Genomic DNA, 14,474 nt, shown 5'->3' on the forward strand with positions numbered 1-14,474 from the left:
ATGCAGTGGTTCAAGAGGGCAGCTCAATGCCACCTTCTCAAGGACAACTAGGGATAAGCAATAACTGCTGACCAGCCAGCAATGCCCACATCCCACAAATGAATTAAAAAAAACACAACTACAGATGACTAGATTGATTTCTGGGGTACAAAGAGAGCTTGTCTTTAGAATATGTTGATACTTAGAAGTGAAGAACAAGGAAAAGTGATCTTATCAAAATGTACAGCATTCTTAGAGGTTTTCACAGGGAGAATGCTGAGAGGATGCTTTTCCTGGCTGAAGATACTGGAATAAAGCTTGATAAGCACCTAAAATACATTTAGGTTGTAGTTGGGTGGCACGGTGGCATAGTGGTTAGCACTGCTGCCTCACAGTACCAGAGACCTGGGTTTGGATCCTGCCTTAGGTGACTGACTGTGTGGAGGTTGCACGTTCTCCCTGTGTCTATGTGGGTTTCCTCCCACAGTCCAAAAATGTGTAGGTTAGGTGAACTGGCCATGCTAAATTGCCTGTTAGGTGAAGGGGTAAATGTTGTGCATTGGAGGGTCGGTATGAACTTGTTGGGCCGAAGGGCCTGTTTCCACACTGTAAAGTAATTTAATTTAGGCATCACTCCATGCTAAGCTCTATCTTTGACACTGTCTTTTTCAGACCAGGTGATCCTTTACTCACCTCTGTCTTCACGGTAAATGCCAGGTTACAGTTATAGGGTGAGTTGTCTAGATATGGGTGGGATGCTCTTTGGAGGAATGGGCTGAATGGCCTCTTTCTGCACTGTAAGGAATTCTGTGATTCAATGATAATTTAAGACTGAATATTGGTGAAAGGTGTTTAACCTATTTGTCCCTTTGGAACTTCTACATTTGTACAGGGATTACCAGGCAAAGAGGGATCACCAGGAACCCCTGGACAACCTGGGCCAAAGGTAAGTCCAGAGTGGTGGACCAGTGGGAGGATTTTTCTATATGTTTCAGTCATGTTCAGAGCTTACCACTAAATTATAAGGAAAACATCTTTTTCTGTGCAACTGGGAGTGTTGCAAAGTATGGTACAGATGGACAAATATTCTAAGTAAATTTGTTTTAAGGACAAATAGAGATTTAGCAATAAATTTACCATTCCCAGCGAGAAGCAGACTTTGAGGTGAAATGCAGAGGGGGCCAAGGTTAGCACATTGCAATATCGATTCACAGATACAGGAACAGAGATTGTGTTAATTGAAGAGATTACCATAAGACCATAGGATATAGGAGCAGAATTAGGCCATTTGACCTAATCATCCGATATGTTTAGCAACCCCATTCTCCTGTCTTCTCCCTGTAACCATTGATCCCTTCACTAATCAAGAACTTGACTATCTCTGTCTTAAAGGTAAAAACAATGACTGCAGATGCTGAAAATCAAATACTGGATTAGTGGTGCTGGAAGAGCACAGCAGTTCAGGCAGCATCCAACGAGCAACGAAATCAACGTTTCGGGCAAAAGCCCTTCATCAGGAATAAAAGCCTGATGAAAGGCTTTTGCCCGAAACGTTGATTCCGCTGCTCGTTGGATGCTGCCTGAACTGCTGTGCTCTTCCAGCACCACTAATCCAGTATCTCTGTCTTAATTACGGTCATTGATTAGGTCACCACAGCCTTCTGCAGCAATGAGTTCCATAGATTTACCACTTTCTGGCTGAAGATATTCATCCTTATCTCAGCTGTAAAAGGTCATCCCTTCATTCTGAGACTGTGCCCCTGGGTCCTAGTCTCTCTTACTAATGGAAACAGCTTCTCCAAGTCAATTCTATCCAGGTTTCACAGCATTCTGTAAGTTTCAATGAGACTCCCACCCCCTCATCTTTCTGAACTCCGCATGCAACATGCCCTTCCTCCCCGGGATCATTTTTGTTAGCTGCCTTTGGACCCCTCCAATGCCAGCACAATTTCCTAAGATGCAGGGCCCAAAACTGCTCAAAATATTCCAAATGTAGTCTGAGCAGAGCCTTATACAGCCTTGGCAGTACATCTCAGCTCTTGTATTCTAACCCTCTTGAAATGAATGTTAATACTGGATTTGTGTTCCTAACAGCCAACTGCACCTGAGTGTTTACCTTAACCAGGACTCCTCAATCCCTTGTGCTTCATGTTTCCAAATCCTTTCCCCATTTAGAGAATAGTCTATGCCTAATTTTTTTCCCACCAAAGTGCATATTCTCACATTTTCCCACATTGTATTCCATCTGCCACAGTCTTAATCTGTCCAAGTCCTTCTGTAGCCTCAGTAGTACCGATCTCTTACATTGTGTCATCTGTAAACTTAACAACAATGCCTCAAATTCCTTCAGTTTGTTAATGTAAAACCTGAATAGTTCAGGTTCCGATACTGACCCCTGCAGAAGTTCACTAGCCATAGCTGCCATCTTGAAAAAAACCCTTTACCTCATTCTGACTGTCATCCAATCCATGCCAGTATCTTTCCCTTGACACTATGTGTCCTTATCCTATTTATCAATTTGTGAAAGGCCTTCTGAAAATCCAAATAGATCACATCCACTAGCTCTCCGTTGTCTAACTATCTTGTTGCCTCCTCAAAGAATTCTAACAGAATTTGCTGGCATAACCTTTGCTTGATGCTAAATCCTACCATGCATTTCCAAGTACTCTACAATCTCATCCTTAATTATGAACTCCAAAATCTTACCAACAAACGAGGTCAGGCTAACTGTGCTATAATTTTCTGTCTTTTGCCTCCCTCCTTTCTTAAATAGGGGCGTTATATTAACCATTTTCCAGGCCAATGGGACCCTCCCTGACTCTAGTGATTCTGGAATGATCAATGTTAATCTCTCCACAATCCCCTCAGCTATTCCCTTTAGCACTCTGGGGTGTAGTCCAACCCGTCCGGGTAATTTATCCACCTTTAGACCTTTCAGCTTCACCAGCACCTTCTCCTTCGTGATGGCCAGTACATCTGCCCCCTGTGAAGTTGTGAAGTTCTGCTACAGTCTTCAACCATGAAGACTGATCCAAATTGGCTATTAAGTTCCTCTGCCAAATCTTTATTCCCTATTACTATTTCTTCAGCCTCATTTTCCAATGGTTGACTGTCAGTCTTCGTTTTTGTATATTAAAAAAAAAGTCTTGCAATCTTATTTTATATTATTAGCGAGCTTACTCCCTTTATTGCTTTTTAAAGGTGTCTTCTGTTGGTTTTTAAAGGCTTCCCAAACCTTTGGCTTCACACTATTCTTCACCATATTTTAAGATTTTCTTGTGCTTTTATGCAGTCTCTGACTTCCCTGGTCAACCATGGTTGCCTGGTCCTTATTTAAACAGATGAAGGAAAGATTGAGGCCCAAAGAAACTTGTCAGTCCATGTACACAGACTATTAAAATGTTATGAACAGCTACAAGAAGTAATTCAAAAGTCTAATGAAACATTGGTCCTCATATCTAGAGGACTCGAATATAAGGGACTGGAAATCAAACTTTAGTAATACAAAGCCCTGATTAGACCACACGTGGACTTGCTGGAAGCACCTTATACAGTTATATTGACATTGGAACAAGTTTAGTATAATTTTACTAGAAGGATACCTGAATTCCGAGAGGGATAATTTTTTTCACACAGAGGGTGTTTTATGTATAGAATGAACTGCCAGAGGAAGTGGTAGATGCAGGTATAGTTACAACAGGATATTTGGACAGGTAAATGAATAGGAAATTTAGAATGCCTTAATATATTTTTAAAAATCCTTTGGATTCTCCTTAACTCTATTTGCTAAAGCTATCTCATGTCCCCTTTTTGACCTCTTGACTTCCCTCTTATGTATACTCCTACTGTCTTACTCTTCTAAGGAGTCATTCAATCTATCTTGTCAATACCTGACATATGCTTCCTTCTTTTTATTAACCAAACCCTCAATTTCTTTCATCATCCAGCATTCCCTACACCTACCAGCCATTTCTTTCACCCTAACAAGAATATACTGTCTCTGGACCCCTGTTATCTCATTTCTGAAGACTTTCCATTTTCCAGTCATCCCTTTACCTGCAAACATCTGTCCCCAATTAGCTTTTGAAAGTTCTTGGCTTATACTGTCAAAATTAGCCTTTGTCCAATTTAGAACTTCAACTTTTAGGTGTGATCTATACTTTTCCATCACTATTTTAAAACTAATAGTGTTTAATTAGTAATGGCCCAAAAGTGCTCCCCCACTGTACGTCAAGTTTTGCACCTTCTGTAGTAGGTACATCCACATACTGAATCAGAAACTTTCCTTGTACACACTTACCAAATTCATCTTCATCTAAATCTTTAACACTTTGACAGTCCCAGTCTATGTTTGGAAAGTTAAAATCCCCTATACACCCTATTATTCTTACAGATAACTGCAATCACCTTACAAAGTTGTTTCTGAATTTCCCTCTGACTGTTAGGGGGTCTACAAAAAGATGATCATCCCTTTATTTCTCAGTTCAACCCAACTAACTTTTCTGGACGTATTCCCGGGAATATCTTCCCTCGGTACAGCTATCCCTTATCAAAAATGCTACTCCTTCTCCTCTCTTGCCTCCCTTTCTGTCCTTCATGTAGCATTTGTATCCTGGAACATTAAGCTGCCAGTCCAGTCCATCCCTGAGCCACATTTCTGTAATTGCTATTATATCCCAGTCCCATGTTCCTGACCATGCCCTGAGTTCATCTGCCTTCCCCATTAGGCCTCTTGCATTGAAATAAATGCAATTTAATTTATCAGTCCTACCTTGTTCTCTGATTTGTTCCTGCCTGCACTGACTGTTTGACTCGGTTCTTTTCTTAATTGTACCAGTCTCAGATTTGTCTCTTTCCTCACTATCGCATTGGATCCCACCCCCACCTTAATAGTTTAAATCCTCCTGAGCAGCTCCAGCAAGTCTCTCTTCCAATTCAGGTGCAAACCGTCCTTGTTGTACGGGTTACTTCTACTCAAGAAGAGATTCCAATGCTCCAAAGATGTGAATCCTTCTCCCATACACCAGCTCCTCAGCTGTGCATTAATTCTGCTCTATCCTGCTATTCCTACCCTCACTTGCTCACAGCACCAGGAGTAATCCAGATATTACTGCTCTCGAGGATCTCCTTTTAAAATTCCTGCCAAACTCTCTATATTCTCCCTTTAGAATCTCATCCTTTTCCCTTCCTATGTCATTGGTTCCAAGTGTACAATGACATCCTGCTGGTCCCTCTCCCCCTTGAGAACATTCTGCACCCGCCCTGAGACATCCATGATCCTGGCACCAGGGAGGCAACATACCATTCTGAGGCAGTTGGGTGGTTCACTTCCTTACTTGAGTTTTGTCTTTATCAGTCCTTGACCCAGTCCCAAGGTCTGTCCATCACTGGTCCTCTGATTGTTGAGCTGTTGGGGGCAAGAGTTTAAGCTCCATCATCTGGAAGCTGCAGCATCAGCAAAGTCGGCCATTGAACTGCTAGTTTAGTACATTCCTGCATATTCTGCCACAACTGCAAATATTTGGCCTGAACCTTGGGGAAATCTCTGGAAACTTCCATAACTTTAAAGGAGATTGAGACCATCTACATGAGTATTTTTTCTGTTTGCAACTCGTTTGCTATAGGCATTGCCTCTCCTCAATACCATCATTATCCAGACTAGCCTCGCTAGTAACATTGTAGTGCATCACTTTGATATGACAAATCTTGATCAGAAACAAAAAGTAAAATTGCAGCTCTTTACTTTTTAATCTGCCTGTTAAATAAGATAATTCTGATTGTTTGATTTCCTAGGGTGAACCAGGAACAGTGGGACCTCCTGGACCTTCCGTAAGTTCAACTGTTTATATTTGATTGCAAAATGTTAAAATGTTCTGCAACACGTTATCAGAAATGTAATCTGTATTTAACTACAGATTAATCATTTTGGTAAGACCTCAAATTGTCTTGAATAATGAAGCAATTTCAATTTATATTGAAACTTCATTTTGGTAAAATGGCCTCATTGCTGTTGTAAGGCACTTGGGGCACACAAAGGACAGCAAATGATGATGTAATCGGTATCCTTGAGCATGGACTTCAGAGGGAAACTGAATAAGATTATGCTGAAGAGTTATAAATTACAGAGACTTGGAAAATGGGGGAGAGGTACAAGTAAATAGGTTGGTTTAGGAAGAAAATTTCAGAACATTGAATCAACATGATAATTATATCAATGGATGAGGGAAGGAAGTTGTACATGGGTCAGAGTTCAACTGGCATATCTGGTTCGAAGAGGATATGGAGGTATGGTGAAGAAGGACCATAGAATGAATGATGGATAAGAACAAGGAATTTGAAGACATCATAATTGAAATAGGTACCCAGTGAAGACAGAGGTGATTGAGACACCATGGATTGTGAGGTTTAGTTGGAGCTTGTGTAGATGGAGTGGAACTTAAATTGGTGAAGAAGCATTCAGAGAAAGTAAAATCAGGCATGATGAAAGTGTGAATAGGAACTTCGGCAGTGACACAGGGCCGAAGATCAGTGATTATAATGACAGAGTGAACGTCTACTTCACAGTTCAGATCATGGTGAATGATGAGTATTTGATATCTCACTACTTGGTGTCTCACTATTCGGTTTGACTTGTGTAAGGAACCAGAGGGGGGATGAAGCTTCTTTCTCTTTTCATCTATCAGTAGATTCAGGCTTGTTGTTGTTTTGGTGGAAGACGTGATAATGCACAGGCAATTTGATAGAACAAGTAGAGGGCATAGGTGAGGATGCAGCGTGGGGCTAAGGCTAACTGCAGTAACAGAAAAGTTTGTGTTACTGGTATGCATATGAAAGCAGGAGACCTCTTGCTTATCAATAACATTGTCAAGAGAAACATTCTATTATGATACTGTAGGGACCAAGGATAATGCGGATGGAAGAGGGAAGCTGCTTCAGCCAGTGTGATACCTGTATATAATGAGCTGAACTGGAGCCACAAGGAGCTGTCACTCATAGCTGGACCACAAAGCTAGAGCGACTGTGTGAGTGTCATTAGATTAGATTAGATTACTTACAGTGTGGAAACAGGCCCTTCAGCCCAACAAGTCCACACCGCCCCGCCGAAGCGCAACCCACCCATACCCCTACATCTACCCCTTACCTAACACTACGGGCAATTTAGTATGGCCAATTCACCTGACCTGCACATCTTTGGAGTGTGGGAGGAAACCAGAGCACCCGGAGGAAACCCACGCAGACACGGGGAGAATGTGCAAACTCCACACAGAGAGTCGCCTGAGGCGGGAATTGAACCTGGGTCTCTGGCGCTGTGAGGCAGCAGTGCTAACCACTGTGCCACCGTGCCACCCACAAGTCTGAAATGAGTCATGAGTCTGGAATGGTGGAGCCAGGGTAACTGAATGTTTGTAAGGGTGAGTTAGGTTCACGACTACCAAGGGAATCAAAGGTTATCAAGGCAGGCAGGAGGTATACCACAGTCAAATCAACCATTTTCTGATTGGATGGTGGAGCAGACTTGAGGCGCTGAATTATGTGTATTCGGGCCGTTAGATTCCCAAGATCACAAACAGGCTAAAGTGAAACCATGTGCTTTATGCATGCACAAAGACAATGTTATTGGTGATATCAAACAGTAGGTCTGTTTTGAGCTAGGAGATGCTGAAAGCCATGACTGAAAGGTTTCATACACAAAATGATCATTTAGTTTGAGTCGAGTGTTGATGATTGATTCCTTATTTGAAGTTCTTGGAGAGGAAGGTTAGGAGTGGGTTTGTAGTTGGAGAGAATGGACATATATTATAAACCACAAACTTGTTTGCCAGTTCCACTTTGCTTCTGCTTTATTGCCTGAAATGACAAAATCAGTTCCTTCACTTAAAAAAAACGTCAATTTCAAGTGAAAATTATTCCATTGAAGTGTTTGCTGTTCTTTGTTTGTAGGGTGAAGGTGAACCAGGGCTACCTGTAAGTAGAACAACTGTGCAATGGATGTGGCAAGTTATTGGTTAATTATTGAAATATGAGCAGATTTCCACTGTGTCGTAACAAAATTGTCATTGTTGTCTTTCACTGGGGCTTTTTTCTTTATCATATTGATATGGATGGTTACTTTCATCTTGTTTGTCTTTTAAGTCTCCCTGTACTGTGCAGCATCTCTCTGCTAATCCCTGATAATATTGTTAGGATGTTGTCAGGACATCCACCCTGTGCCTTTCCATAATGGTGTGACTGGAACAATATTAGGAACTCATTCCAATTATCACAGCATTTTTTTTTATCTTGAGAGGACAGAATTTAAGGGCTGCGATATAAAAAAAACTATAAGAAACTTGAGGATGTTTTAAGTGCTGCACTCAGTATAGGAAGAAGATGGTTGCTTTTCAAATGCTTATTCACTGGAATGCTGCTGGTATGAGGAATAAGAAAAATGAAACGTTTGGAAAAATTATGCCTCTTTAATCACAGTGATATGTAGTTGTAGGACAATGTGACTGTCATGTCTCAACATCTTGGTGGGTGGAAAGGATCAAGACTATGACAATTTTCACTAGCTGTGAGGCCTAACATGAGGACTAGCATGAGGGCTGATAGATACAGAATTACATCGAAGGTACTTGGCATATAAGGAGGGAAGTACATCCTGACACAGAGCTATGAGACCATGGAATTTATTTACAGGGTTAGTGGGTGAGGCGGTAGCTAGGGGCTGTATTTGACCTTAAAATCATGGATGGTTATAGGCTGGATTAGATTAGATTAGAGTTACAGTGTGGAAACAGGCCCTTCGGCCCAACAAGTCCACACCGACCCGCCGAAGTGCAGCCCACCCATTCCCCCTACATTTACCCCTTACCTAACACTACGGGCAATTTAGCATGGCCAATTCACCTGACCCTGCACATCTTTGTCACTGTGGGAGGAAACCAGAGCACCTGGAGGAAACCCACGCAGACACAGGGAGAACGTGCAAACTCCACACAGTCAGTCGCCCGAGGTGGGAATTGAACCCGGGTCTCTGTCGCTGTGAGGCAGCAGTGCTAACCACTGTGCCACCATGCCGCCCAAGGGATTAGTTGGGAGGGATGCGGTGGGGGGGGGTGTTGGGTGTTAAAATCGTATGCCAAGCCTGCCTTCCATCAGCCCTTTTGTTAATTGTAAATAAAGATGAAAGGTGGGCAGGATGGAAATATAAATATGAGAATGAGTCAGTGAACTTTACCGGCACAGTAGTAACGCAACCATAAAGACTGTTGGCTATGCTTCCCTGAGAATGCCAGCAGCTTTAGCAAGGTGAGGAATCGTGGAGTCAGGAGGTAAAAGTCTTTCTATCTACCTCCTGGCTCCAGGTGCTCACCTGAGGGAACTTCATGACGAGGGCTCTCTGACACCTATAGGATTTCACCATCAGGCTTCTGACACCCTCCACCAGGCCTCAGAAAGGACCATACCTCACCTTGTCTGCAGGACTTCACCATCCTTCACCCAGTCCCCCTGGGTTCAACAGCACACTTAACAGACCCCACCTTCCGCTGCCTAACCTCAGTGTGCTGGACTGATAGGAGAGCTGGCTGATGGAAAGAGATGTATCTCTTTAGGCTTTTTTTAAATCAAGTCTGGATGGTAAATGTTGGGATGTGCTGCTCTGGCTGGATGATCGAGCTCCAGTGAGCAAGATCATAAAATCTGCTTTCTCACTTGATAATTCTTGTTGATCAAGTCCTGTCTTGGTTGGACTCTCGATTTCCTGATCACAGAGACTGGCATCAGACTGCAGTCCCACAGGGACTCCATAACATACCCACAAGGCATCTCTTCCGGTTTGAGCCTTGGTGTGAAATGTCTGCGGATGATTTAAGCTGAACCCGACCCTGGTCTGTAATCACCCTACTTTCCATCAAGAATAGCAGGATAATTGGAATCCTGACTGATGTGCCAGCTTCACTCTCCAACCTTCAAAATCCATTTTTGGTCAGAGATCCAGCAATCCCAAGAATACCAGGACTTGAAGCTGGGCCGCTCAAGGTCTATCTACACTTAGTCCTGTGAGTGCATTTACTTCACTGGGGCATTTCCACAGTGACAAGGTTAGAACTGATCCAGTTGCACGTCATGGGCCCCTAATCTTAGGAAAGATATACTGGCATTGAAGGCAGTCCAGAGAAGATTATCTAGGCCAATACCAAATATGGAGGGACTGTCTTGTGAGGAAAAGACGAGTAGACTGGGTCTCTACTTGTTGGAAAATAGACCAATGAGTGGTGATCTTATTGAAATATACCAGATTCTTAGAGGACTTGAAATAATAATAAGTGTAGTAAGGTTGTTTCCCCTTGTGGGAGAGTCTACTATTAGAGGCTGTAATTTTTAGATTGGTAAACAGTAAGGAGGATATAGGTGAGCTTGGCTGATGAGCCGTTTAGTGCCAAATGGAATTAAGTCTGGGTAAATGAGAGGTGATGTTCTTGGGCAGGACAAACAAGGCAGGGGAATATATAAAGAATGTTGGTACCCTGACTGAGGATCAGAGGGACCTTGGAATGTATTTTCACTGGTCCCTTGAGATATCAGGACAGGTGGATAAAGTGGTTAAAAAGCTTGTGCTATATTTTCCTTTATTAGTCGAGGCATAGAATTAAAGAGTAGGGAGATTATGTTGGAACTGCACAAAATGTTGGTTAGGACATAGGTAGGGTATTGTGTCCAGTTCAAGAATCCACATTATAGGAGGAATGTGATAGAGGAGAGTGCACAGATTTACCAGGATGTTGTCTGGGCTGGAGAGCTTCTGTTATGAGGAAAGATTGGATAGACTAAAGTTGTTTTCTGTACATCAGAAGAGATTGAGAGGGGACATGATTGAGAGTTATAAAATTATGAGGGAAAAGATTGGGTAGCCAGGAAGAAACGTTTCCTCTTGAAGGAGGGATCAATGACCGGTGGGTATAGAGCGAAAGGTATAGAAGCAGAAGGTTTAGAGGTGATATGAGGGAAAATCTTGTCACACAGAGGGTGATGGGAATCTGGAACTCACTGCCTGTAAAGGTGGTACAGGCAGAATTCCTCAGAGCATTTAAGAAATTTTTAGATGTGCATTTGTGATGCCAAGACACATAAGGCTATTGGTCAAGTTTTGGGAAATGGGCCTAGAAAAGTGAGGTGATTGTTTTCAACTACTACTGATGTCTTTTCCAATGCTGTAGTTCTCCATAACTCGATGACTGTATTAAGGGGTCACTCATTTAAATCAGTGATGAGAAGGAATTTGTTCTCTCAGATGGTAGTGAATAATGGAATTCCTTGAGGTTGAGTCATTGGGATATTCAAAGATTGTGGGGTGGACCATATTTGGCCATTGGCTTCAGTGAACAGAATTTAGGAATCAACAAGCCCGTGATCTGTTGGTTGCAAGGCCCTACAGAAGAAGAGGAGCAAGGGTAGCTTTGCTGTTAATGCAATGTGACCCCACTGCATGAGCTTTGTGAATTTTGACTGGTTTATTCTACCTTTAATACTTTGCCCAATGGGCAGAAAGCATTTTGCTGAATCTGTGTTGCTTTGTCACAGGGACCTCCTGGTCCATCTGGACTTCCAGGTGAACTTGGCCGTGTTGGACCTCCCGTAAGTATTCACCCTTTTATCATCTTGCCACTTTGTATTTGCAGTTTTACAAACCCTTCTTCTGACCATTATATTTCAAACAATATAGCAAATCCGGTAAGAACAGAGGGAACATGATTACTTGTGCACATGTGAATGTACAGGGTGACTGTTACAGTGGATGAAGGAACTAAGGGCATTATTGCTAAGTTTCCACATGACACAGATAGGTGGAGGGCTAAGTAATGCTGAGGCAGTAGAAGGACTTGGACAAACTAGGAGAGAGGGCAAAGAAGTGGCAGATGGAACACAATGCAGGAAAGTGTGTGGTTATGCTTTTTGGTAGGGACAGTAAAGGCATAGATTATTTTTTAAAGAGGGAATGGCTTTGGAAATCTGAAGCACAAAGGGATTTAGGAGAGGTGAAGAGCTTCTGTTATGAAGAAAGATTGGACAGACAGGAGTTGTTTTCCTTATAACAGAAGAGAATGAGAGGGAACATGTTTGAGAGTAAGAAAATTATGAGGGAAAAGATTTAGCATTCTCTTGAAGTTTACATGAAGATTCATTTGGCAGTTAGGAAGACAAATGCAAAATGTGCATTCATTTCAAGAGGCTGAGAATATAAGAGCAGAGATATACTTCTAAGTCTGTAAAAAGCTCTGGTCAAACCACATTTGGAATAATGTGTGTAGTTTTGGGTTTTGAATTTCAACAAGAATGTTCTGATATTGGAGAGGGTCTAGAGGGGTTTACAGCATTGATCCTGGGGATGAAGGGCTTGTCACATGAGGAGCAATTGAGGATGCTGGGTCTGTTTGCGATGGAATTTAGAAAGACGAGGAGGCATCTGATTGAAACTTACCAAATGCTGAGAGGCCCACATAGAGTTGATTTGGAGAAGGTATTTCCATTGTAAGAGTGACTAAGATCTGAGACCACAACCTTAGAGTAAAGATCAACCCTTTTGAACTGAGATGAGGAGGAATTTCTTCTGCCAGAGGGTGGTGAACCTATGGAACACATTGCTGAACAAAGCTATGGAGTCTGAGTCATTGAATGGATTTGACGCAAAGGTAGATATGTTCATGATTAGTAAAGGGATCAAGGATTATGGGGAGAAGGCACAGAATGGGTTGAAAAACATACCAGCCATAATCAATTGATGGAGCAGACTCTGGATCAAATGACCTAATTCTGCTCCTGTATCTTATGGTCTTATGTTAATAAGTTGTTTAGTCATAGAACATAGAACGTAGAACAATACAGCGCAGTACAGGCCCTTTGGCCCTCGATGTTGCGCTGATCCAAGCCCACCTAACCTACACTAACCCACTATCCTCCATATGCCTATCCAATGCCCGTTTAAATGCCCATAAAGAGGGAAAGTCCACCACTGCTACTGGTAGGGCATTCCATGAACTCACGACTCGCTGAGTAAAGAATCTACCCCGAACATCTGTCCTATACCTACCATCCCTTAATTTAAAGCTATGCCCCCTCGTAATAGCTGACTTCATACGTGGAAAAAGGTTCTCATGGTCAACCCTATCTAAACCCCTAATCATCTTGTACACCTCTATCAAGTCACCCCTAAACCTTCTTTTCCCCAATGAAAACAACCCCAAGTGCCTCAGCCTTTCCTCATACGATCTTCCTACCATACCAGGCAACATCCTGGTAAACCTCCTCTGCACCCATTCCAGTGCCTCCACATCCTTCCTATAGTATGGCGACCAAAACTGCACACAATACTCCAGATGCGGCCACACCAGAGTCTTATACAACTGTAACATGACCTCAGGACTCCGGAACTCAATTCCTCTACCAATAAAAGCCAGTACACCATATGCCTTCTTCACCGCACTATTTACCTGGGTGGCAACTTTCAGAGATCTGTGTACATGGACACCAAGATCTGTCTGCTCATCCACACTACCAAGTATCCGACCATTAGCCCAGTACCCCATCTTTTTGTTACTCTTACCAAAGTGAATCACTTCACACTTACCTACATTGAACTCCATTTGCCACCTTTCTGCCCAGCTCTGCAGCTTATCTATATCCCGCTGTAACCTGACACATCCTTCGTCACTGTCAACAACTCCTCTGACTTTTGTATCATCCGCAAACTTGCTCACCCAACCTTCTAGCCCCTCCTCCAGGTCATTTATAAAAATGACAAACAGCAATGGTCCCAAAACAGATCCTTGTGGAACACCGCTAGTAACTGCACTCCAACTACTACCCTCTGTCTTCTTCCAGCCAGCCAATTCCTAATCCAAACCTCCAACTCACCCTCAATGCCATACCTCCGTATTTTTTGCAGTAGCCTACCATGGGGAACCTTATCAAACGCCTTACTAAAATCCATATACACCACATCTACTGCTTTCCCCTCGTCCACCTCTTTAGTCACCTTCTCGAAGAATTCAATAAGGTTTGTGAGACACGACCTGCCCTTCACAAAACCATGCTGACTATCCCTGATCACATTATTCCTATCCAGATGTTCATAAATCCTATCCCTTACAATTCTCTCTAAGACTTTGCCCACAACAGAAGTGAGACTCTCCGGCCTATAGTTACTAGGGTTATCCCTACTCCCCTTCTTGAACAAGGGAACCACATTTGCTATCCTCCAGTCTTCTGGCACTATTCCTGTAGACAACGAGGACATAAAAATCAAGGCCAATGGCTCTGCAATCTCCTCCCTTGCTTCCCAGAGAATCCTGGGATAAATGCCATCAGGCCCAGGGGACTTATCTATTTTCACCCTTTCCAGAATTTCCAACACCTCTTCCCTACATATCTCAAAGCCGTCCATTCTAATTAATTGTGACTCAGTATTCACATCGGCAACAATGTCCTGTTCCTGAGTGAATACTGACGAAAAG

General features: G+C 42.6%; 1 protein-coding gene across 1 annotated transcript in view; it reads left to right on the forward strand.

The window, feature by feature from the left end:
• The window catches only part of col9a1b (collagen, type IX, alpha 1b), a 154,887-nt gene that overhangs the window by 17,012 nt on the left and 123,401 nt on the right, over positions 1 to 14,474 (forward strand). Inside the window, exons 5-8 of the mRNA XM_072558078.1 lie at positions 872 to 925; positions 5,773 to 5,808; positions 7,921 to 7,944; positions 11,545 to 11,598. Coding sequence (XP_072414179.1) covers positions 872 to 925; positions 5,773 to 5,808; positions 7,921 to 7,944; positions 11,545 to 11,598 — 168 coding nt within the window. The remainder of the gene's footprint in view (positions 1 to 871; positions 926 to 5,772; positions 5,809 to 7,920; positions 7,945 to 11,544; positions 11,599 to 14,474) is intronic.

Source organism: Chiloscyllium punctatum, chromosome 3 (assembly GCF_047496795.1).
Source record: "Chiloscyllium punctatum isolate Juve2018m chromosome 3, sChiPun1.3, whole genome shotgun sequence".
Classification (NCBI taxonomy): domain Eukaryota; kingdom Metazoa; phylum Chordata; class Chondrichthyes; order Orectolobiformes; family Hemiscylliidae; genus Chiloscyllium; species Chiloscyllium punctatum.